The sequence below is a fragment of the Nuphar pumila genome, chromosome 15, assembly GCF_984573655.1.
Source record: "Nuphar pumila chromosome 15, dmNupPumi1.hap1.1, whole genome shotgun sequence".
Taxonomy (NCBI): domain Eukaryota; kingdom Viridiplantae; phylum Streptophyta; class Magnoliopsida; order Nymphaeales; family Nymphaeaceae; genus Nuphar; species Nuphar pumila.
The window spans coordinates 79,193,735-79,220,756 of NC_143263.1; the positions used below are offsets into that span (position 1 = coordinate 79,193,735).

General features: G+C 37.7%; 1 protein-coding gene across 2 annotated transcripts in view; it reads left to right on the forward strand.

Moving 5' to 3' along the window:
• Window positions 1-5,407: 5,407 nt before the first annotated feature.
• Window positions 5,408-27,022, forward strand: part of LOC149815713 (protein NARROW LEAF 1-like) — a 30,923-nt gene continuing 9,308 nt past the window's right edge. For both annotated transcript variants that reach the window (XM_089989301.1, XM_089989302.1), the window contains exons 1-5: window positions 5,408-5,479; window positions 5,773-6,217; window positions 15,665-15,808; window positions 16,593-16,833; window positions 18,411-18,908. In XM_089989301.1, the coding sequence (XP_089845427.1) occupies window positions 5,424-5,479; window positions 5,773-6,217; window positions 15,665-15,808; window positions 16,593-16,833; window positions 18,411-18,908 (1,384 nt within the window). In that variant the 5' untranslated portion in view covers window positions 5,408-5,423. The remainder of the gene's footprint in view (window positions 5,480-5,772; window positions 6,218-15,664; window positions 15,809-16,592; window positions 16,834-18,410; window positions 18,909-27,022) is intronic.

The window sequence follows — 27,022 nt, forward strand, 5'->3', positions numbered from 1 at the left end:
TCGTGTATTGGAGGAAAGGCCATTATCACCTGAGAGAAGGACCTGAGAGTATTCTTGCTCTACTTCTTCGGCACATGCCTATTCATTGACAATAGTGGTAAGTCAATACATAGTTTTTATATTAATCTGATGGCACATGCTTATTCATTGACATGTTTTTCAATAAGAGGAATCGGTGGCATGTTACGTATTGTGAGAATCCATGCATTGAAGCTCTCTGCTACATTAGAGGTTAAGCACATGTACCACTTAGCTAGAAACTCATTGTTAGCCTAATGTTTCTTTGCAACATCTTTTGTAACATATATGTATGTGTCTCCATATTGCTCGTTGATCTTGTTAAGAAAGTATGTGCACTGAGCTATCGTGGTTGCTCTAGTTGCACTCCACCAAAGTGGTACAAGTAATAGACTAAAGGCAGTTTTAAAGTTGTCCATCAAGTGCTTCATGCAATATCCAACATGATAATTACACCATATGAGTGGAACGGCATATTGTAGGCCTAGGTGCCTATCTAAGATGACTGCCAACCATTGTTTAGTTCTAGGGTTCTCAATGTCGTAGCGATCTAATTATTATTTTACATATAACAAAAATCATGCCTATGGATTCTTCGACTTCCTATCTACAACTGCAAAGGCAAGTAGAAATATCTGGCTATAAGGATCAATACTATGAGCCCACAACAATATACTCATATATTTTTCTTTTAGAAAAGTGTCATCTAGCTGAAGGAATGTACGACATCCTTTAATAAACTCATCGATGCATGGACGAAAAGATAGAAACAAGTACATAAATCAATTTCATATATCGATCACAATGACCACTCTCGATCCTCGATTAATCATCTTGAAATGATGGCAATAAGCGGAAAGCAACCTGAAAGAGTCTTTGAATGAATCATATATATATCTCTATCCTACCTACTTTCCATTTACGCCATACTTGTTTGTAATTAAGCTTCACACATTTCTCGTAACTTATGCCATTCATGATTTCTCTTAGAGTCATCATGGGGTTATCGTGCACCCGTTTGTGAATAACACGTGAAACCCACTTGGAAGACACATTTTTTGCTACTAGTTTGCCCAATGATCCACCACATGTATGCTCAATATGATACTTCTTCACTTAAAAGAATGTTGCTCCTTACACATTTGTGCAATGGATCCTCCAAGTGCAACCAGAGGCGTAGCGGGGGGGGTATAGCCCAGTCCTGCCTCCCGAAACAATTTTTTTTTTTTTTTAAAAGCCCAGTCCTAGCCCAACCCTGATTCCATATGAAATAGATTTTTATCCATTTTTTGTAGCCCAGCCCAGCCCTGACTGCAGCAAATAGTTTGATTTGCTCATATGAAATAGATTTTTATTAATAATTGCAGCCATTTTTTATTTTATCTAAAAAAAAAAATTTCAGGGGCGCTGCCCCCGAACCCCCGACTATCACACCAAATATATATATTTTTGCTACACCCCTGTTTCCCCCCCCCCCCCTCACATGAATCCTAGCTACGCCACTGAGTGCAACCAATCTTAGTCTGTAGGTTCTTGAACGTGCATATGACAATTACTTTGTTGTTGCAGTTCTTCTTGAATTTTATTTTATAGTTGTTCGTAATAACATGATCTTTACAAAATTTACGGTAATGATCAACATCATTAAACATTTTGTCGATAGCAACCTCTTGATCGTTGGTCTATGTTGATAGCCACTGAAATTATTCACAATCACCAAGCCTTTCCTTACACAGTTGTTCATACAACTGAGATGCCTTCACAACAAAGATTGTCGATTGATCTATCACAAAAGAGAACCCATCTAGCGAGAACCTAGTAAATCCTGAACATTAGCATATAAACGTAAAACATTTCTAAAGCCCAATAAATGCTCACAAAACATACCAATGTTTCGGCTTATGAGAGGTCATTTGTGATCATTGATGGGATGCAAATAACTAGAACTAGGGTGCCTATGTATCGTGCACCTGTCTATGAATAACACGTGAAACCCACTTGGGAGACAAATTTTTTGCTACTAGGTTGCCCAATAATCCACATGTATACTCAGTATGATACTTCTTCACTTGAAAGAACGTTTCTCCCTGCACATTTGTGCAATAGATCCTCCAAGTGTGACTAATCTTAATATGTAGGTCATGTGCGTGAATATAACAGTTATTCTGTTGTTGTAATTCTTCTTGAATTTTGTTTTATAGTTGTTCCTAATCACATGATCTTTCAAAAATTCATGGCAATGATCAACATCATTAAACATTTTGTCGATAGCAACCTCTTGATTGTTGGTCTATGTTGATGGTCACTGAAATTATTCATAATCACCAAGTCTTTCCTTACGCAGTTGTTCATACAACTGAGATATCTTCGCATCAAAGATTGTTGATTAATCCATCACGAAAGAGAACCCATCCAACGAGAGCCTAGTAAATCCTAAATATTAGCATATAAACCTAAAACATTTCTAAAGCCCAATAAATGCTCACAAAACTCACACAACATACCAATGTTTAGGCTTCTGATAGGTCATTTGTGTATCATTGATAGGATGCAGATAACTAGAACTAGGGTACCTAACTAGCTCTATATTCTCTCTGGTGATCCTTTGTTGATGTATACCCTCAATTGTTCGTGAAAGTTTTTTGTTGTTTGTAGGTCCAATATCTATATTCCTAATTGGTTCAGGCAACTACATGTTCTCTACTTGTACAATATTACTATTGTTTATTATTTGAGACAGTTGTATGTATGATTCATCAACATCATTCACTGATTAGGATCGTTTGATGTTCGACAACTCACTAATCTCGACAGATTGTTGTAATTCCCTTTGAACTACTTTTTGTTGCACTATGCAAAATACTAAGTAAACATCACAACTAAATAATATCCCTTCCACATCATCATCGTCAAAAACATCTACTTAGCCTGGTTCATCACCCGTGGATAACGAATATGTATAACAAAGGCTGATTAACTTTTCACTTAATCTTGTTTTTCAAGACAACTTAGCTACTAATTTATTAAAGTTAATATTTTGAGGACCACTAAAGATCTTCAACCATGATCATCAGTGACACAAAAGTGCATTTTAACATATGTTGAAGTCATCTTAACTATCTACACCAACCATATAAAATATACATCTATTGAGAATAGAATACATATAGCAACCACTTTGTAAAACTAACTACCCACATTAACACCTTGTGCATAATCAACCCAAGCCCCATTACACATACATAGAAAAATAAAAAATCATATAATAATGGACAAACATCTTCAAAGAAGTGAAAATATTATTTTTTATGTGATAAAACATCTTCAAAGCAAACACAGATCTCCAAAACAAATATATTATATTCTTTTAGAAAAAAAAACCCTAAACTATATATGTGGAGGGGATTTTAGGGTCCACATGTTGGGGACTACAAATAACTCACCTTTTGATCTAACACAAAAAGTCGATAAAAAGAATGTTGCAGCCTTGTCAGAATCACCAGAAAAGTCATAAAACAAACTCAAAAAATTATGCAGAGGAGATTTTGGGGACCACAGGTTGGGATCATGAAGAACCCTAGATTTTTGTTCTTAAAAACAAACAAAAATTTTGGGATGCTGGTATCAGGTCGAAAATAACCATAGGCAAAAATAACCATGATCCATACTCAGTACCAACATCTCAAATACAGAAAAAAGGCACGCATTTTAAATTTTAAAAGATATTTGTAGATTTTTTATGCGACATTATTTCATTCTTTATGCAAAGTAACTTGGGTATTTGCGTAGTTTCTCGGTTTGAGTTTTAAAAAAAAATGTCAGATATTTATGCATATTTATGAATTTTTTATGCGAAGTAACTAAGGTATTTGCAATGTTTAGAAGTTCGATATTAAAAGAAAGTTTGCTCACACATATTTTATGCAATATTATTATATTTTTATGCGAGGTAACTCAAGTATTTATGAGGTTTGACGATTCAAGTTAAAAAAATTTAAATTTTGCATGCGACATTATTAGATTTTTTATGCAAGGTAACACAATTATTTGCAGTGTTTGTTGGTTAGGTTTAAAAAAAAATATTGTAAATTTTTTATAGGACATTATTGTATTTTTTATGCGAGGTAACTCAAGTATTTGCAATGTTTGTCACTTCGAGTTAAAAAAAAAATTGCAAATTTTTTATGTGATGTTATTACATTTTTATGTGAGGTAACTCACATATTTGCGATGTTTATTGGTTCGAATTAAAAAATAAATTCACAGATTTTTTATGTGAATTTAAGAAATTTTTATGCAAAGTAACTCAAGTATTTGTGATATTTGTCAGCTTCAGTTTAAAAGAAAGTTCACACACTTATTTTATGCAAATTTGATAAATTTTTAATGCACGATAACTCAGGTATTTGCGTGTTAGAGTTTTCAATGGAGACGGAGAAAATTCGCATATGGAGAAAATTTACACCGAAAATGATAGGTGCAAGAGCTAAAAATGTTATAAAAATAACAACATTTGCGATTTTGTACTACAAATGAATTTAAAATTTTTGAAAGCTTTTCAAAAAACATATCATTTTGTTGTACGATATGGTTATTTTTAGTAAAATGAAGCTGCAAGCTTGTTATAGTAAAAAGTAGTATATGAATACGTAAAACATAGGGATAAAAGGGAAGAGAGTGAGAAAGAAAAGAACTAAAAAACAATAGAAAATCAAGTTGAGTTTCTCCGTGGTACTTCTCCTTTAGAATCATGCTTCTCAGTCACACTTTAAGGGGCATTTGCGTGTCACAGAAAATTCAGATTTTTTGCAAAAATGCATCGACGGATGTGCATTTCCACAGAGTCCACAGTGCCAAAACAAACATGGCATCACAAATTTGCATTGACGGGTGTGCCATTTTACACAATGACTCCCCTTTTTGTACAAGTATTTTGATGAGACATGCATTTTTCAAAAGTTTCAGCCCATAGGTGCAGCTTCTAATTATGCTGAATACTTAGGATACCATTTAAATATTATCCTTAATCTTACATTAATATTGAGCCAAAGACAACGTCAGCTGGAGCCTTGAGTGGGCAAACTGGCTCAAAAACTTTTCCACTGAGAGGGGACCCCGAGCGTAATTGTTGACTAATGGGTCCCCCCAAGCCCCTCTTTGTTCTCCCTCCAAGTAAGGTAACGCCAGCAAAACTCATTGCTACAACAAGACAATGTCTTAAAACAGTCTCCCTTTTATTCTTCCACATTTTGGCAAAACATGAGAGACATTCTAAAGTGGCCACTACATGCACGCGTATGACTATATAAAACCCCCTCACTACCTTTACTAAATTCTCTACTGCCTGCAACCCCATCCTTCTCTCTCTCTCTCTCTCTCTCTCTCTCTCTCTCTCTCTGTTGAGAATGTTGGAGCACCGGCTGCAACTCTATAGAAGAAAGCCACACCCCTGCTACTTCAGGTGCGCATCCTCTCTCTCTCTCTCTCTCTAAGTTTTACATGTCTGGTATATTTGTAACCTTGTGATTTGCTAACTTCAAAAGTTTTTTACAACCCACTTTGCATTTTAACCCCCCCTCTTTAAAACACCCCATCATAAAGGAAAAACTCTCTCTTTCTCTCCCTCTCCCTCTCTTCTACCCCATCACGAGTGCTTCTTTTTTGTGGAATATGGTAAATATCTTGATATTGAATCGGCAGTACACTTGGAAAAGGGTTTGTATGGACTATCTTCCACCGCACTCTCTTCTGTAGGCCCAGTGAAGACCGCCACCCTCCTTTATCTGGCTCCTCTGCACATGCACTGCACAAGAATGGCAGCCCGGCGATTCAGGAATCGCCGTCGGCCGGCCAGCACTCGGAGAGCAACACGGCCGCCTACTTCCTCTGGCCGGGATCCACTCGCCTGAACGATACGGCCGAGGAGAGGGCATCCTACTTCTGGGGATTGCAGAAGCAACTGGATTCCGATGGGGACGGCACGTTGCCGGCCGGGCAGCAGGCCACCACCATGCTCGATCTGATGATCATTAGGGCCTTCCATAGCAAGATATTGAGGCGCTACAGCCTTGGCACCGCGGTAGGGTTTAGGATGCGGAAGGGCGCCCTCACTGATATTCCGGCCATACTGGTTTTTGTCGCCCGGAAGGTCCACCGGAGGTGGTTGCTGGAATGCCAAGTCTTGCCCACGATACTTGAGGTAACGTTTCTATTATGGATTTTTTCAGACCATGTGTGGGATTTTATTAGTACTCCAAAATTTGGCCGAATGAAGCAATCAAAAAATTGTTTTTTTGCTTGCAGTTATACTGTCCATGTTTCTCTTGCTTGTAATGTGGAAATTGATCTTAGAGTTTGGTTGATTGGCCGTGTGTGAGGGTGTGTGTGGTCCTGCTGTTGTTATTTGTTTGCGTGCGTTATATTGTGCATGGTTATAATATTTACAGTAAACCTCTCTCTCTCTCACACACACACACACACATGATTGAATGTAGATACCATTAAGTAGGAGTTGCTTCTTTTTTTCCCTTAAAATTTTGGTTCAATCAGACCCTATATATGTGATCTATGTGGCTTGTTAGTAGAAACTGAGTTTTGAATCATATATCTGTGTACACAGTTTTTTTCAAAAGCCTGAACATTTATATATTATTTTTTTAGGTACTGTCTAGTTGGAAAACCATATATCTAGGGATGACAGTGGACCGGGGGAAAGCGGGGCCCCGCCCCGCCTCGCCCCGTTTGGACCGGGGATGAAGGGTATGAAACGGGGATGGAGGCGGGGACGAAGGTTAAAATCCATCCCCGTCCCGGGGTGGAGGCGGGGATGGACGTGCACTTTTCCCCGCCCCGCCCTGTCCCCGCCCCAACCCCGCCCCGACCACTTTTCTCCGCAATATCCCCGCCCCGCCCCACCCCGCCCCGCCTCATCCCCGTTTGAACCGGGGATGGAGGACATGAAACTGGGATGAAGGCGGGGATGGAGGATAAAATCCATTCCCCGCCGGGGATGGCGGCGGGGGTGGAGGATAAAATCTTGAGGCAGGGCGGGGGTGGAGACCTTGTCCCCCGCCCCGCCCCACTGCCATCCCTACATATATCTACTCATATATATAGTTAGTCCTATCGCCACATAGTGTGTTCAATTGGGTATATCCAACTTCTAGTTAGTCCAAAAGTGAGACCTTTATATATGTATACGAGATGGATGCTTGCATATTCTACCTGTACTCATTAAGCCCATGAATGCTGGGGGTGTCAAGAGTCTCCATATAGGATTACGTATGGTGGATATGCATCTCCATGTATCACATGGTAGTGTTGTAAGTATCGTTACTATGAAGGAAAACGATATGATACACACTTGTATCACAATACGAGTTCCTATCATATCTGTATCATACAATACAAACTTGTATCGTGCGATACGGTACGATACATGCTTGATGCACTTAAAATGGGTTTGAATCGTAATTTTACATTTCTGGATTTTAAAGACCTTTTGAGGGCCGACTCCCTCATTTGTATAGAGTCCATTAGAGGAAAACCTACGCATCCTAAGAACCGTGAAAGCGATTTGGGGGCTGACCTATGCACAAGGGAGATGGTTTTTGTGATTTTTCTCAAGAGTGTATTTTCACCTTTTTTTCATTCAAGGAAGTGGGTTAAGGTAAAAAAAGCCATATTTTTTGCTTCTTATTGAGTTTTTTTGTAGAAAGGTGTGTCTAGTGCTAATAGTAGTGCCACTGCAGGCACAAAAATAAGAGGAAGAGGAGAGGGTTCTTCGGGATGAGGTAAAGTTAGAGGCTCTATTAGGAGTTTTTTCCCTCTTAAGACTGCCCATGGGGCGCAATCCGACATTCGTACTGCTATAACTCCTCAACATTTAGTCGAGTAGGTGAATGTCACGATTGTCGATATTCGTATTGCTAGGACTTAAGTTTGTTATGTGTGTAAATTTGTTGTCGAATATTTGTATGCATGCATATATTTTTATTTAGTAGTTAATTGGTTATGTTTTATTTTAGATATATTGATGTATGTATGGAAAAGTGCATCTGGAGTGTTGTGTGATCGTAGAATGCCATTGCGGTTAAAGGAAAAGTTTTATAGGACGACAATTAGGCCCGCTTTACTATATTGTACGGAATGTTGGGCTGTCAAGAGACATCATATTCAAAAAATGAGTGTAGCTGAGATGCGTATGCTTAGATGGATGTGTGGAAATACAATAAAAGATAAGATTCAGAACGAGGAGATACATAAGAAGGTAGGCGTTGCGTCCATTGAAAATAAGATGAGAGAGAATCGTTTACGGTGGTTTGGGCATATTCGGCGAAGGCCTAATGATGCTCCAGTTAGAAGGATGGAGAAATGGGAAAAGATATTAGTTAAAAGAGGTCGGGGTAGGCCTAAGAAGACTTGGATGGAGATGATAGGAAAGGATATGAATGCTTTGAACCTCACCGAGGACATGGCATTGGATAAAAATGATTCAAGGAGAAGGATTCATGTGGAAGACCCAGAATGATTTTCTTTTTTGGTTCATATCACCGACCCCAATTGTTTTGGGATGAAGGCGTAGTAGTAGTAGTAGTTGTTGTTGTTGTTATATTGATGTCGTCTTCACATAGAGATGATCCTGCAGACACATAAATGATGTACCAAGACTAGGGTCATCATTGAGATATGTGTTTTGTGGTGTTATTATTAGAGGTGGGTTGCATAGATTTAAGCAATATTGCATGTCTTCATAAAAAGTACATGCATGTTATTCTCCATCTATTCCTGCCACTTTTTGTGTTGATGTTATAGCTGAACTAGAAGCAATTGAAAGAAGAAAAATGTTGCAAAAATGCAAAGAAGGAAGACTTTCAACCATTGTTCTAGATTCTGAAGATGATGATGATGCCCCATTTGCCAAAAAAGAGCGCGAATATGAAGAGGCAGTGACACGGCAGATGAATTCAACATTGAAGTTTTTCTATCCTAATTCTTTGCCTATAAAAAAATAGGATCTTTATACTTTAGACTTTAGATATGAAGATTAACAGATAAAACATTGGTTACATGTGATGTTTTTAATTATCATGAATTTTCAATAGTTTAATTATGACTTATGATATTTTAATATAACTTGGATGTGAATTTAATATTGTTAAGGTTTTAATTGTGTTTAAATTATATAGTTGCCTTTTATTTACATTGTCAGTTATCAATTGCATAGTTTGTTTCATGTGTTATGATTTTTTTTTAGAATTTTTGTTATTTTTTTATTTTTCTTGATTTTTTTTTATTTTTTATTTTTTTTAATTTATGATATTTTACAATGCGATACGAAAGGGTGTTACTTTGGGTCTGACTAATACAGGTAACGATATGATGTAATAAAATAGCGGAAAATGCAAAAACAATGCCACTAAGGGCTTACAAGATCACAATCACAATGTGCACAAGCACATGTCCACTACGGGATAATACAATAGCCAACAAAGGGCAATAACACAAGTACTAAGTGCATATAAGGCATCAATGAACTAACTAGAAAGACACAAAACATCAAACTATTTATCTTTATTGAGCATAAATGCTTAAAAGAAGCATTACTTGGCAACAATACACATACTAAGTGCATATAAGGCATCAAAGAACTAACTAGAAAGACAAAAAACATAAAACTGTTTATCTTTATTGAGCATAAATGCTTAAGAGAAGCATTACTTGAAATGGGGACAAGAGGTCCCTTGTATACAAAAAGGTGTAAGAAAGTGAAAAATACGCAAAAACAAATGTCTCTCAACAAGTTCTCACAAATACACCATAAGAACCACAAAGGTTCACAAAGAGAACTTAAGAATGTATCCTTTCTAGAAAATGAAAGTTTTTTTGCAAAAAAAAATTCTACTGAAATAGATGAGTATTCCTTCTTGTTGGATCTAGTTCCAAAGGATAGTGAAAGAGAAATTGATCTAGATGATCAGATGGATGTGATTGATTCTGATCCTCATAGAAATAGTCAAGATTGTATTCAATACTCTAGACGAGGAAATTTAGAAAGACAATGTGCCCTGGATAAATACACAAGGGAACATGAATCTGCCTCTTCATCTAGAAAATCCACTAGGATCTCGAGGGTTTCTGCAAAGTTTGTGTCATATTAGTCTTTTTCACCAAAACATCAAGCCTTTATTGCTCTAATTCATTCCTATGAAGAACCTCACAGTTATGATATAGCCAAGGATCAACCAGAATGGGTCAAGGCTATGAAAGTCGAATTAGAAGCCTTAGAAAAAGCAAATACTTGGACCATTCAAGACCATCCTCCAAACAACAAGAAACCTATTGGTTGTCGCTGGGTGTACAAGGTGAAAACCAAGAGTGATGGCACTCTTGAAAGATTCAAGGCCCGGTTGGTGGCAAAAGGCTATTCCCAAGAATATGGAATAGACTATGAAGAGACCTTTGCCCCAGTAGCTAGAATGACCACTGTTAGAATCCTAATAGCTCTTACATCAATAAAGGGATGGCATATCTTTCAAATGGATGTTGAAAATGCTTTTCTAAATGGAACTTTAGCTGAAGAAGTATACATAGACCCACCACCAGGAATAAATATACCTAAAGGGAAAACACTTCGCCTAAACAAAGCTTTATATGGTCTCAAGCAAGCTCCAAAAGCTTGGTATGATAAGTTTAGTAAGATTATGCTTGATTTTGGTTTTCGATTTTGTCTTACTGACACAACTTTGTTTGTTAAGAATTCTGATGCAGGTATTATCATACTCTATGTTGACGACATGATCATCACTGGAAGTGATAAACAGGGAGTTTATGATATTAAAAAATTTCTCAAAACACATTTTGAAATGAGTGATTTGGGTTTTTTGAAATATTTTCTTGGTATAGAAGTTGCCTACTCACCTAGAGGTTACTTGCTAACTCAATCTAAGTTTGCATTAGATATTGTTGCCCGGTCAGGTATTTCAGATAAAAGACATGTTGATACTCCTGAGATTGTGAATGTCAAAATGAAGATTGATGATGGAGAGCCACTCGAGAATCCGACTCCGTATAGGCAACTTGTTGGGGCTCTATCGTATCTATCTATCACAAGACCTGACATTACACATGCGGTTCATACAGCCAGTCAATTTCAACATGCTCCAACTTCTGTTCATATGGGAGCAGTTTTGCGTATTATTAGATATATCAAAAATTCTATTTCTCGAGGATTATTTTTATCCGCTTCCTCTAACTTAGAATTGCTTGCTTATACTGATGCAGATTGGGGTGGTGATCCAAATGACCGCCACTCAACTACAAGTTTTTGTGTCTTTTTGGGAGAATCCTTGGTGTCTTGGCGATGTAAGAAGCAACAAAAGGTCTCTCTCTCATCAACTGAAGCTGAATATAGGGCAATGGCTACAACTACTATGGAATTAGTCTGGCTTCGACGTCTACTTTCCGATATGGGAGTTGAAAGTCCAAAAGCATCAAATCTGTGTTGTGACAACAAGAGCTCTATCTATATTGCAAGCAATCAAACATTTCATGAACGCACCAAGCATATAGAAATGGATTGCCATTATGTTCGAGAGGAATTTTTGCGTGGCACCATCAATCTTTCCTATGTTGCTTCAGAATATCAGCTGACCGATTTCTTCACCAAGCCTCTCGCTGCTCCTAGGTTTCACTTTCTCTTAGGCAAACTTTCGGTTATCTAACCGTAAGTTTGAGGGGGAGTGTTAAAATATGTAATCTCATATAATATCTCATATGTAATCTCATAGACATGTAATGTTTTATCTCCTTTCTAGTTAGGATTTTTTGTTTAATTAATTCTAGTTAAAATACAACTAGAATTAGCCAAACCAGTCCATCATTGGACTGATTTGGCCTTTACCTTTTTGACCAAGTCAAAAAGGTAAATCCAAAAAGAGCTGTTAGAGCTGTTGGGGAGTCCAACAACTCTCTTAAGGCTTCTCTCTACCTCTCTATAAATATGGGGCTATTCCCCTTGTAAAGACTTACTCTTGTTTGGGTTTTTATCTCAAATCAATAAAATTGTTTATTTTTCATTTTTATACCCGTTTCGGGTTGTGTGTATTCTTAAGTTCTCTTTGTGAACCTTTGTGGTTCTTATGGTGTATTTGTGAGAACTTGTTGAGAGACATTTGTTGTAGCGTATTTTTCACTTTCTTACATGGTATCAAAGCAAGGTCGGTGGACGTGTATTGGGAAGCGTGCCATGCAACTACTCTTCAAGAAAGTGAAGTCGCTTTGAAGGAGTGCTCGTGTGTAGCCTTGAAGGGCGTGGAAGGCTACTTATTTTCGATCTTTGTGGTTAAAATATTCCTCTTCCCACTTGCTTTTCTTCTTCCCCTCTCATTCCCACGCTTGTAAAATGGATGACAATGATAATGTCACCATTAAGTCCATAAAACTCAACGATTCAAACTATGTAACATGGGCTTCAATCATGAAGCATCTTATTTGGGGAAAGGGTCTATGGGGCTTAGTTGATGGAACCGATAAGGAACCTAAACTAACGCTCACTAAAGAAGAAGGTGGAAGAGAAGTACCTCTTTCGGAGGTGGAAAAAACTAAGGCCATCTCCGCATATGAAAATGAATGGAAAGAATGGAGAATGGGTCACGCCAAGATCATGTCTTGGCTAATTTCTAGTGTAGACATAAAGAAGTGTTCAAGTCTCGCAAAATTTGAACATGCTAATGATGCGTGGGAATATCTTAAGAGAATGCATTCTCTTAAAGATATTGCTCATATATGTAACTTACAAGAAAAGGTTCAGAATATGGTTCAAGGAGAAAGAAGTATTAGAGAATACTACAATAGCTTATCCGAACTATGGGAAGAGTTGGCTCTTCTTGAACCAAAGTGGCATTGTCCACAAGACATTGAGCTTCGCCAAAATCAAGTAAATGCGGAGCATTTTTTTCAATTTATAAATGGGTTGAGACCCGAATTTGAATCAACCAAGTCCGCTCTTCTACATCGAGGAAATGTTCCCTCTATTGAAGATACCATTGAAGAGCTAAGTATGGAAGAAAATAGACTCAAGAAACGAGTCGACAAAAGCGATGATGATACAGTTTTAGCTGTATCTAGACCAGGTAATCACATTCGCACATACAAACCTCCACATATTGGGAGAATAAACAATGAAAGGCAAGGAGACGATTTTGAAAGGAGAAAAGTTATTTGTTATTACTGTCATGAACCCGGACATGTTAAAACTTACTGTCCAAAGTTGAAAAAATCTTATGAGAAGAAGGTAGCTGTTGTTGAATCAAAAGAATCAAATGAGACATCCATTGGAAACATGTCCCTGTCTCAGCTGGTGGAGGCTCTACAACCTCTTCTTAAAGGAACTTCTCCCTCAGCTGGAGTTGTGATCTCTTCTGTTGGCACCTCCGATCCAGGTAAACCCCTATGGCTTCTTGACTCTGGTGCTTCTTTCCACATGACACCAAATTTAAAATTATTGTCGCATTGTTATGACTCAAGTGGATCAAGTGTTTTTACTGCGGATGAAACATCTCTTGAGATAAAAGGAATAAGAAATTTCGAAAATAACTCTCAAAACTCAAAAGGATTTTGTGTTCCAAAGATTAGATATATCCCCAAACTTAATCTAAATCTCTTATCTGTTTCTTAATTAACTGATCATGGGTGTAATGTTTCCTTCTCTTCTCATGATTGTCAAGTACATGATCACCAGTCAGGGAAGCTGATTGGGGAAGGCCATAGAGAAGGAGGCTTATATTACATGAATTTTTTGGAATTACCCAAGAAAACATTATGCTGCAATGTTCAAAAAGTAGGCTTGGATCTTTTACACCAAAGATTTGGTCACCCTTGTATATCCAAGCTTCAGTACTTTCCAAACATGGAAAAAATTTGTAATTTTGAAACTTTCACTTGTTAAAAATGTATTCTTGGAAAAATAAAACGACTAGCATTTCAAGAAAGAACTTTTGTCTCCACTCGACCACTTGAATTAATTCACTCTGATGTTTAGGGTCCTGCACCAGTTACGTCAAAAGGTGGGTTTTTATACTATGTAATTTTCGTGGATGACTTTACACGATATACCTGAATTTACTTTGTCAAACACAAATTTGAAGTGCTCTTTTTTTCAAATATTCCATAATATGGTCAAAAATCAATTTAAGAATGATATTTCAATATTTCGCACGGATTCAAGGGGAAAATTTTTATCAACTGAATTTAAAGAATATTTGAACTCACATGGAATTTTACACCAAAAATCTTGTTCCTATACCCCTCAACAAAATGGGTTAGCTGAGAGAAAACACAGACACATTATAGAAACAACTAGAACACTACTTATCACACATCAAGTTCTTAAAGTTTTTTGGGCCGAAGCTATTTTAACTGCTGTGTATCTTATTAATAGGATGCCCTCATCCTCAATAAAGAATATTTCTCCTACTGAAAAGCTTTATAAACAAAAAATCCTAACTAGAAAGGAGATAAAACATTACATGTCTATGAAATTACATATGAGATATTATATGAGATTACATATTTTAACAAAAGGAAGAGCCAAAAGGGAGCCCATAGAGTCGTTAGGATGCTTCCAACGACTCTAACGGTATATGGCCTTAATACCTTTGGTCTGTGGAATAAAGACAACATAAAATAAAAAATAAAGAAAAAAGAAAAAATATGTCCCTAGAGGATAGAACCTATTACAAGAGAAAAAAACAAAAATACCCCCAAAAGGTATTTACCTATTACATTGATTAATATATATATATATACACACACATCTTAACACCCCCCCCCTCACAAGAGGTCCTTTATATACAAAAATGAAGCTCCCATAGAGTTGTTGGGAGCTCCCAACAGCTATAAATATAGCCGTTGGGATGCTTCCAACAACTCTAAGGGTATATGACCTTAGTATTAGATGTGCTGAGGAGCCATTGCCGAGTTCGATATTCTGCACAGAGAAACGAAAATAGAGAAGAGGGAGAGACGGAGAGAGAGCTGCGCAATGGCTGGGGCTGCTAAAGATTGATTTCACACAGCCACCGAGCCCTAATCATTATATATATAAATTTATAAAATAAGTTACAATGGGGCTATATTACACAAATGCCATTAATGAAAACCCACACACGTTGAACCCACGCACGTTAACAGCATCGTGCGTACGGATCTGGATCCAGATCCATACGCATGTTCTATTTTAACACTTAATACCCTTGGTCTTTGGGATAAAGACAACATAAAATAAAAAATAAAGAAAAAAGGGAAACTCTGTCCCTAGAGGACAGAACTTATTATAAGAGAAGATGAAAATACCCCTAGAGGGTATTTACTATTTACCTATTACAGTGATTAATATATATATATATATATATATATATATATATATATATATATATATATATATATATATATATATATTACAATGGTAAAAGAATATACAATACAACCTTGATCACAGGTGTTGACTCATTAAAAATCTGTTTGTTTAACTGATTTTCTGTTATATTATAACTTTATGACAATTGATTGTTTGGCTGTTGTTTGTTTAATTTAAATAGTTCTTTCTTTTTCCAGTGAGTAATACTTTTGTGTTTTTCTTGTCTAGGGCCCAGGAGGCATTTGGTGTGACGTGGATGTTGTGGAATTCTCATACTATACTTCACTTGTTGCAACACCAAAGGAGCAGGTTTACACAGAGCTAGTGGAGGGCCTAAGAGGAAGTGATCCACGGATTGGTCCAGGTTCTCAGGTGTAGCATTCTGCAATTGTTCTGCTGCAATATATTCTAGATCTCTTCAATTGTTTACTTCCAATGTGATGTTATAAAACGATGCAAGGAATCATTTTCTTTTAAAGATAGAAGATTGCATTTTTACTCTAAAATCCATTACTAGTACTACTTATCTTATTCTTATAACAGTGTTTCTAATTTCATTAGATTATAATTACACAATAAATCTTTTTTCAACATGTTAAAGAGAAATAGCAGATAAACATAATCGACCATCCCATCATATGGTGCCAGAATTTCTACCAAAACATGTTTTTTTTTAATTTGATGAGAGTTGGTCTATTATTGCCTCATACCATTCTGTCTATTTCTTTTGATATTTTTTCCAGTAATGTTTTATTATCACCCAGGGAGGTTGATTGTTGTGTTTGAAGCATTAGCAGTTGGTTATTTTCTAGAATATTTGAGTTGCTGGCTAATAATGCATTGACATGTGTGTGTGTGTGCTGTAACTGTTGTTGTTGCTGCTGTCATTGTCTTGGAAGAGCCATCTAACTATTGTGATCACTGCATGGATTTAACCATGTCAAAATTTGGCTGCTCTGGGTACACTAAAGTAAATATTAGATGTCAATAAGATTGCTGACATCAACACAAGTGGTAAATGAGATCATGTTTGTTGTTAGTTTGAATTTGTAATTGATATATTTCATATAGCTGTCCATAAAAATATGAAAGATAAATATGTTCACCAGCCTTTACTTTTTGATATGTTAAGAACATAACTCTGGTCCATGATCAGGTTTCAAGTCAAGAAACGTATGGAACTCTTGGAACCATTGTAAGAAGTCAAACCGGTTCTCGCCAAGTTGGTTTTTTGACAAACCGCCATGTTGCTGTGGACTTGGACTATCCCAATCAGAAGATGTTTCATCCTTTGCCTCCAAATCTTGGGCCAGGTGTATATCTTGGTGCTGTTGAGAGAGCAACTTCATTTATTACAGATGAACTTTGGTATGGGATTTTTGCTAGCACAAATCCAGGTTAGTTCTTAAATTTGCAATCTTTCACTCTGTGCTTTAAGAAAAAATTTATGTATGTGGCATAAGTATACCTACTTCTTGCCCCAGTGCCACCACATGTTGCATTATGTGTGGTACATATGTTGCATAACATTATTGCATGCATATGCCAAAAGTTGACTGGCATTATGGCTGTTCTTTGGGCCTCTTTTTTAGTGCTTTTCATCAGTGTTCACCGGGTCAAATTATTGAATGACCCAGAACTTAACAAAACTCAGCTGAGTCATACATATATAATCTATGTCACATGGGTGCGGGTATGGGTGCGACACGGGTGCAGAGCAATTTAAAAATTTTTGGACACGGGGACATGGCTATATATATTTAAATATATATATATATATATATATATATATATATAACAATAATAAGATTGTAAATTTTGAAGCAAAAATAAAAAAGTAATTCTATTGAAGTAACAACACAAACTTACCAAAATATAACACATAAAGAAGCAAATTAATTTTAATAAATGAACAAAAATAGATTCGGTCAAAGTTGACCGAGTCCAAAATGGAGACGGACTCGGCCCCGGTGCGTTGACCGAGTCCGACACTTAGTTGACCGTGTCTGCCTCGTGTCCAAAGCCGCACCCGTGTCCGCACCGGTGTCGGGGCGTGTCGACGCGGGTGCGTCGACCTTTTAGCCGAGTCTGTGTGACTTAGTATATAATGTATATATATGCATATTATGTATATTATACATAAATGATATATTTGCATAGTTATGATCTATGTCACAGGGATTCGGCTAGCAGGGTGCCGCACCTGCGTCAACGCGACTCGACGCGGGTGGGGGTGCGGTCAACCCGATCCTGGGTGCGTTGACCGCACCCAGGGTTATTTTTGTCTAATTTTTTATTATTATTTTTTTGTTCTGGGCAGAGACCCCCCGCCAGGGGCAGCCCCCCCTGAACCCCCGCCTGCTGACCACGCAGCGGGACCCGTGCTGGGGGGAGCCCCCAAACCCCCCTTTCTACAAGGGCAAAAACTTTGAATCAAGCTCCACAACTCATCAGCTCGACCCCTCCCCTGCACAAATTTTATATTATATTATATATATATATATATATATATATATATATAATATTGCCGCACCCCCGCACCCGCACCCACACCCACACCCGCACCCATGCAACATAGGTTATGATGTAATATATATACTTTGTATATATAATATGTATATTCTATGTAACAATTAGTTATACAATCTATACAAACATATTATATACATATTTTTTATAGAAATATAAAGTCATCATGACTTGGATGAGTCACCAAGTTGACTAGGTGAGTTATGAATCAACCCATGCTGAGTTGAGTTGCAAGTCATTGAGTTTTAAAACTGTGCTTTTCAACTCAAAATTTGATCCTCTTCAGAAGTGTATATGTCTGTCCATAATAGAACCATAGTGTGTTAGTGCTCACTATTTCATTGGCTGATGCTGAACATTACGATTTTCATTTTGCTCATGAATAATTTTGTTCCGTCATGTACAAACGATAATAGGCTAACATATCTTGTTTTGGTATTTACAGAAACATTTGTGCGGGCAGATGGAGCTTTTGTCCCATTTTCGGACAGCTTTGATCTGACAAAAGTCACAACTTCAGTTAAAGGAGTGGGAGAGATGGGGGAGGTCATGCGAGTTGACCTACAAGCACCTGTTGGGAGCCTAATTGGAAAACCTGTTGTGAAAGTTGGAAGGAGCTCAGGCCTAACCAAAGGCACCATCCTTGCATATGCATTAGAATATAATGATGAGAAAGGGATCTGTTTCTTCACAGACTTTCTTGTTGTTGGAGAAAATAGGCAGACATTTGATCTTGAAGGTGACAGTGGTAGTCTCATACTTGTTGGTGATGATATGGAAAAGCCCAGGCCCATTGGCATCATTTGGGGTGGTACTGCGAATCGTGGACATCTCAAGCTTAAGGATGGATTGGGTCCTGAGAACTGGACCAGTGCTGTTGACCTTGGACGCCTTCTTGATCTGCTTCAACTAGATTTGGTCACTAAAGATGTTGCCCTTCAAGGTTAAAAAGATTTCCCTTGTTATTCTTGCTTCATGTTTCTCAATTATGGAATTAGGGCAGAGTCACAAACCACATAAGATTGTCCAGGCACAGACTATCTATTGCCGTTGGCTCTCATGAAATTAGTGTCTTCTGGTCATTGGCTGGATCTCTTCTTTTTCATCTGGCATTAAACTTTGGACAAATTTCCTTTTGCACAATCTGGCTGTTAGTTGTGAACTTATGATATTGGACATCAGTTTGTGTGTTTTCTCTAATATTTGCATAGTTTTAGTAAATTTCTGAAATTCTTATGGTGATATCACTACCAAGCACAGAATTGACCTTGGAAAGGTGGAGGTGTAGACAGTACAAAAAAAATTAAATTTTCAAATTTTCTCCCGAATAATTATCCTGCTTTTTGCTTGCAAGCTCTCCTAGGTTGGAGATATTGAGGTTTGGTCTTTGCCATAATCTTTTTATAGATCATGTAATATTATCTTGCTGACCAAAGTTTCTCTTTATGGATCTTAGAGCCAATGTTGGTAATCACATAGGGCTCTAACATCTACGTACCCGGTATAACCTTCTTTCTATGATACCGCGACACGGCAGTTCGGCTGCCGTACTCATGTTGATACGGGTATGGGTGTGCCGCACTGTGCCAGGTCGGGTCTAATGCAGACCCGAACCTCATGCAGCCCCCCTCCCGAAACCCTTGACTCTCTCTGGTCTCCCTCCCGAAACCCTCGACTCTCTTTCTTCCTAGTCTCACTCTTTCGCCCCCCCCCCCCCCCCCTAGCTTTCGTCTTTCCTTCTCTCTGTCTCTCTCTTGGCGACTGCAAGAGAGAGAGAGAGCCCTTCCCACCCCTTTTTCTTCTTAATGAAGCCCTTACATCTTCATATTCTTAAAAAAAAAAACTTTTTACTCCTTTTTGTATTCATAATATCTTCTTACTCTTTTATTTAAAATAACCAAAAGATTCCCTTTTATATTTTTTCAAAAACACACATATTTTTAAAACACCTTTTATTTAAAAATAAATCATTTTACCCTTTCTTCCTTTTCATTTCACCTCTTCTTCCTCTTTCACATTTAAAATGTTATTATTTTTTTCTTTTATTTAAAAATATTATATATATAGCCATGTCCTCGTACCTGCATTTTTCGAACTTGCCGTGTCGTACCCTCCGTACCCGCACCCGTACCCAGGTGACATAGCCTTCCTTTTACTGTGACTTCTTGAGGAGTTTCCATTTGCAGGCTTAGTAACTATAGCATCTTCCCCTTTATTATTTCCTACATTTGTGCCACCAGCCAAAACATGGAGGAACTCTCATTCAATATGAAAGCCTAGTAGTTTCCTTCTTTGTAGGAAACTTTCCTTGACATTTATCCTCTTTCCTTTGGCCAGAATCTGGCAGTATGCCTGCCTTTGTGTAGCTGCTTACACCTGCAACAGCTATGCCTTGGTCTTACCACCACTAACTAAATTAGTTCTGGACAAGTCAAGTTTCACTCTGTAGTCATTTTGAATTAGCTTCCAACTCCTTCCTCTATCAAGTCTCACGTTGTTGGGAATTAGTCTGCTTATCACAAGACTCCTGATATTCTTTGCTCCTGTAACTAGTCAAACTGGTTGCCTTTGGGTGGTTTCTCAATGTTTTCTTAAGTCTTCCTTATCTAAGCTTTCCAATTCTTAACAACACTCCAATTTCCTTGACGAGGTTTGTCACAAGGGCTCCTTCCTGGCTAGGAGGCGACCACAGTTTTTCACTTAACATGGGACTACACAGTTCAAAACCCATAGGAGGCATCTCTTTCTGTAAGGTCAAAGCTAGGTGTCTTCCTTGCTGGGCTGGGGGACCTCAAGGGTTTTAGCAAACAGAGGCCTACCAATGTGCAGTCTGTGATGGGGGAGTTTCTCCGTTGGCCTAGCCAAAAAAGGAAAAGCACAACTGCTTCCCTATGATAAATGTCCCCACAAAAAGAGCAAAACATCATGAATGATCTATGCTTAATGGTTTGCTTGAAGGAATTATCATTCTTGATATCAATCTCCATCTTTGTTACTGGGATAAAAAAGGCTGATACCTCAATGCAAATTTTGGCAGAGAGAACTCATTCAAGATTTGTTGCACAAGTGTCAAGTTCTAAGAGTTTGCCATTTAAATGGTCAGTTACCATAAATAAATCCATCATGGAAAGCTCTATGTCACATAGACACTGCAATCAGGCAGCCGTACCCGTGTCGACATGGATACCGATACCAGATGCAGCACGGGTACGTGCTGGTCTGGATCGGGTCAAGTCCAACCTTGACCCAAACCATTTTTTTTTTGATGTCAGTGCAGGGAAGAAGAAGAAAAAGGAAGAGGAAGAAGAAGAATGAAAGGAAGAAGAGGAAGAAAAAAAAGAAAGAGAAGGAAGAAGACAAAAGAGGAAGAGGAGAGGAAAGAAGAAAGAGGAAGAGGAGGAGAAGGAAGAAGAAGACAAAAGAGGATGAGGAAAAAAAAGACAAAAAAAGACGAGGAAGAGGAGGAGATGGAAGAAGAAGACGAAAGAGGAACAAGAAGAGGAGGAGATGGAACAAGAAGACGAAAGAGGAAGAGAGAGAGAGAGAGAAAGCAAACCCTCTTCAACCTCCTTCATCTTCCAATCTACTCGAGAAAGAAAGGGAGTGCACCTCTTAGGACACTCTTCTTCTTCTTATTCTTCTTCCTACAACAATCTGATAGACAGAGAGGAAAGGGCATGTACGCGTGAGAGAGAGAGAGATGTGGGGGATGTTAAAATGTAGCTCTTAAAAATCATTATTATAAATATAAATATATATTTATATACATAGAGATATATTTACATATAATATATTATATGTACATATATCTCTATATATATAAATATATATATTTATATATTTTTACCCGAAAGGGTATTTTTGTCATTTCCTGTTTTGCGCATATTCCCCTTTAGAATATGTTGTAAATTTCTTTTTTGTTTTTTATTTTTTGTAATTCTTTTTTTATTTTTGATATTTTTAATGTGCATTGGGGGTCCCCCAATAGAGTCGTTGGGGGCCCCCAATGGTCACAAATGTGACCGTTGGGGGCTCCCAACGACTCCTTTGGGAGCCCCCCCTTTGCACCTCCTTGCATTTGTATAAATAGGGGTGTTCCCCCCTTGTATTTCCTAAGCTTGAGAGTCTCAAGCATTTCCTCCTTCTTTATGAAACACATGCATTATTGCATGTTTATTATTTTTACGCTTTTTGCGTATTGTGTTCAAGTGTTGTGAGAGTGCCTTTGTGCACTTCTTTTTTAAGTATTTATGCTTGTATGCGTATTGTCTCTTCGTAGACAATTTTACATGGTATCAGAGCTCGACTGATGATTAAGGATCGTGGAATTCTTCTTTTTTCGAGTGCCTCGAAAACCGTGTCTTCGGATTCTTAGAAGTTGAAGTGGTGGATCTTGCTTCTCAAATATTTTAGAAGGATCTTGTGCAAGCTAGAAGTTGAAACATTGTGTTGGTACGCCTCCTTCTCTTTTTCTTTACTCCTTAATGGGTGAAAAAGAGTCTCACTTCGCCCTTGGCTTCAAGTTGAATGGGTCCAACTACCATATTTGGGTCGGGAACATGGAGGCTCACATAAAAGGTAAAGGATTATGGGGTTATGTGCAAGGCACTATTCCGGAACCGGAACCCAAAATAACCGTGATGGACGGAAATGAAATCAAGGTTCTTGAGGGAGAGGAAATGATCAAAGCTCTTGAAGAATACTCCAAGAAGCACGACGAATGGGAAATGAAGAACTTTAAGATTCTTTCTTGGTTCTTCGCATCTGTCGAAACAAAGATTAATGCCAACATTATCAAGTTCAAGAAAGCATCAGAAGCTTGGCATTATCTCGAGAAAATATATACATCAAGAGATCTATCTCATAAGTATTACCTTCAAAAGAAGGCCCTCTCTCTTACTCAAGGTGAAATGTCCATTAGGGAATATTATGCCGACCTCTCCTCTATTTGGGATGAGCTTTCCATGCTTGAACCAAAATGGAGTGGAGAGGCAATTGAACTCCGCCACAAGCAACTTGAAGAAGATCGGTTCTTCAATTTTTTGAATGGGTTAAGACCGTAATTTGAGCAAATAAAGTCATCCCTTCTATCCTCATTTACTCCTCCATCTCTTGAAGATGTTCTCACCAAATTAAGTGGTGACGAAACTCGTATGAGTTTATGTAAACAAGGATCAAATGTTCTTGTGGTTCCTTGTAATCATGAAGAAAACAATGAGGTCAATGTCGTATCAAGACCCGAAAATAATGTAAAGACCTATCGTCCTCCTCATTTCAAATTCCAAAATCAAGGAGGAGATGGTGGACAAAGAGGAAAGAGGGACTATAGCAAGACTATTTGTCACTTTTGTAAGGAACCGGGGCATATCAAGCCCGTATGTCCCAAATGGAAGAGGCTTCTTGCTATGGCCACCACCGGTGTACCACAAAAGGAAGAGGCATCATTAAGTGGGTCACTCTCGTTGAATCAAATAGTGGAAGCCCTTCAACCTCTTCTCAAGGAAGCTACATCCGGTGCCGCCGTGTCTACCTCTTCCATTCAAGGTAAAGTCTCTTGGCTTTTGGACTCAGGTGCATCTTTTCATATGTCCCCAAACATGTTTTCACTTTCCGATTTTTCAAAAAATGTTTCTCCATCCTTTGTTTCCACTGCGGATGGAACCTCCCTTGAAATTAAAGGAATAGGTAATTTTGAAACTCAAGGTTTTTCCATTCCAAAAATTAGATTTATACCTAAACTTAACTTAAACCTTCTCTCTGTTTCTCAACTCTCGGACCATGGATGCGATATTAAATTTTCATGTGACAAATGTTTAATACAGGATCGCCGGTCCGGGAAATTGATTGGGGAAGGCTTTAGAAAAGGAGACTTATACTATATGGAATCTCTCCAAGTTCCAAAATCATTTTGTAATGTTGCCCGGAACAAAGATATAAACATATGGCACAAAAGACTTGGTCATCCTAATGCCACCAAGTTATCTTATTTACATTTTGCAAAGGATCTATGTAAAAATTCATTTTCCTGTAATGATTGTATTCTCGGAAAAATGCAAAGTTTACCGTTTAAGCAAAAAACTATGTTCTCATCTAAAACCTTCGAAATTGTTCATTCCGATGTTTGGGGACCCGCACCTATTGTTTCAAAAGGAGGCTTTTCTTACTATGTTATTTTTGTGGATGATTTCTCCAGGTATTCATGGATCTATTTCCTAAAGTACAAACATGAAGTTTTTACATGTTTTAAAACTTTCCACTCAATGATCAAGAATCAATTCAATAGTAATATAAAGATTTTTAGAAGTGATTCTGGAGGAGAATATCTCTCCAACCAATTTAAAACATATCTTGAGGATCACAGAATTATTCATCAAAGGTCTTGTCCTAAAACCCCTCAACAGAATGGATTGACCGAAAGAAAACATAGGCATATCATTAAGACCACTAGGACCCTACTTATTTCTCAAAATATTCCTAAGAACTTTTGGGCTGAAGCAGCCCTCGCTTCTGTTTATCTGATAAACCGCTTACCATCTAGGATATTAGGAAAAATATCCCCTTTTGAGATCTTATATAAACTTGAACCTGATTATAATAGGTTACGTGTTTTTGGGTGTAAATGTTTTATACTTACGGATAAAAATGACAAGCTCTCTCCCAAAGCTATCCCCTGCGCCTTTCTTGGGTATTCCGAAACTCAAAAAGGGTTTCGTTGCTATGATCTTCGAGATGATAAGTTATATGTTTCTAGAAATGTAACGTTTTTAGAAAATGAGAGTGGATTTGAAAAAAATGTTTCTCAACAAGAAAATTTTGATTACTCATTCCTTTTTGATTTATTGGCTAGTAATGATGATATATCTAGTGATGATGATGTATCATCAAATCACGATAAGGAAAATGGTGGTGATGTCGAAGAACATAACCCTCTCAATGATCAAGAAAACAGGATTTCAAGTGATCCGATAACTTACTCCCGAAGAAACCAAGACACCTTTAGAAGTGCCATTGACCAATATAGTGAGCTTATACCTACTCTCGATGACCGAAGATCTGAGAGGAATAGGAGACCGCCAACTCGTTTTGTCTCTTTTGATTCCTTTTCACCCCGGTATAGGGCTTGTCTTAGTGCCATTCACTCTTATTTTGAGCCAAGGAATTTTGAAGAAGCTAAAAAATGTATAGAATGGCAAGAAGCCATGCAAAAAGAACTTAGTGCTCTCAAAAGGGCTGAAACTTGGGATTTCCAAACTCTACCCATAGGAAAGAAAACTATAGGTTGTCGATGGGTTTTTAAAGTTAAAACTAAAAGCGACGGATCCCTGGAAAGGTATAAAGCTCGCTTAGTTGCAAAAGGGTATGGGCAAGAGTATGGAATTGATTATGAAGAAACTTTTGCTCTTATAGCTCAAATGGTTACAGTTAGATGTCTCATTACTATTGCATCTATTAAAAATTGGAATATTTTTCAAATGAATGTGAAAAATGCTTTTTTAAATGGTGACCTTAACGAAGAGGTGTATATGGAAGCCCCACCAGGCATGAAGATTCCTAAAGATAAAGTTCTTCGTCTTCGAAAGGCTCTTTATGGTTTGAAACAGGCCCCCAAAGCCTGGTATGACAGATTTACCAGTGTAATGCCGGAAAATGGTTTCTCCTCATGTTATACTGATATTGCTTTATTTACTAGAAAATCTAAAGCAGGGATTGTAATATTGTTACTATATGTTGATGACATGTTAATTACAGGTGATGATGTTCAAGGAGTCAAGGGTATTAAGTGCGTCTTGAATTCAAAATTTGAGATGTCAGACTTAGGTTTTCTGACATATTTTCTTGGAATTGAGGTTGCCTATTCGCAACGTGGTTATTTTCTATCTCATCTAAACTTGCTTGTGAGATTATTGACAGATCAGGAATTTCTGATGACAAAGTATGCGAAACTCCTGAAGTTGTGGGAGCCAAAATGAAGATTGACGATGGTGTTCCTCTAACCGATCCTACTCTCTACAGGCAGTTGGTAGGTTCTTTAATGTATCTTAGCATTACTCGACCCGATTTGTCACATGCTATACACATCGCCAGTCAGTTTCAGCATGCTTCTACAATCGTTCATATGAGTGTTGTGCTTCGCATCATCAGATACTTGAAGGGAACGGTGAATAAAGGAGTATTCCTATCCTCTTCTTCTGAATTAAAATTGCTTACTTATACTGACTCAGATTGGGGAGGTGACCTTAGTAACCGTCACTCCACCACTGGCTTTTGTATTTTCTTAGGAGAATCTTTGATCTCGTGGCGATGCAAAAAGCAACAGAAGGTCTCCTTATCATCCACTGAAGCCGAATACAGAGCCATGGCATCTACCACCATGGAAATAGTATGGATTCGACGTCTTTTGGAAGATATGAGAGTAGTTGTCAAAGAACCAACAAAGCTATGCTGTGACAATAAAAATGCAATCTACATTGTCAAGAACCACACCTTTCACGAGCGAACAAAGCATATAGAGATGGATTGTCATTATGTCCGAGAGGAATACTTGAAGAAGGTCATTGATCTACCATATGTGACATCTGAGTATCAACTTGCCGACTTCTTCACAAAAGCTCTATGTTCGCCCAGATTTCATTTCCTTCTTGACAAACTTGCGGTTATCACACCGTAAGTTTGAGGAGGGGGGGGGGGGTGTTAAAATGTAGCTCTTAAAAATCATTATTGTAAATATAAATATATATATATATTTATATACATAGAGATATATTTACATATAATATATTATATGTACATATATCTCTCTATATATAAATATATATATATTTATATTTTTTTACCCGAAAGGGTATTTTTGTCATTTCCTGTTTTGCGCATATTCCCCTTTAGAATATGTTGTAAATTTCTTTTTTGTTTTTTATTTTTTGTAATTCTTTTTTTATTTTTGATATTTTTAATGTGCATTGGGGGTCCCCCAATAGAGTCGTTGGGGCCCCCCAACGGTCACAAATGTGACCGTTGGGGGCTCCCAACGACTCCTTTGGGAGCCCCCCCTTTGCACCT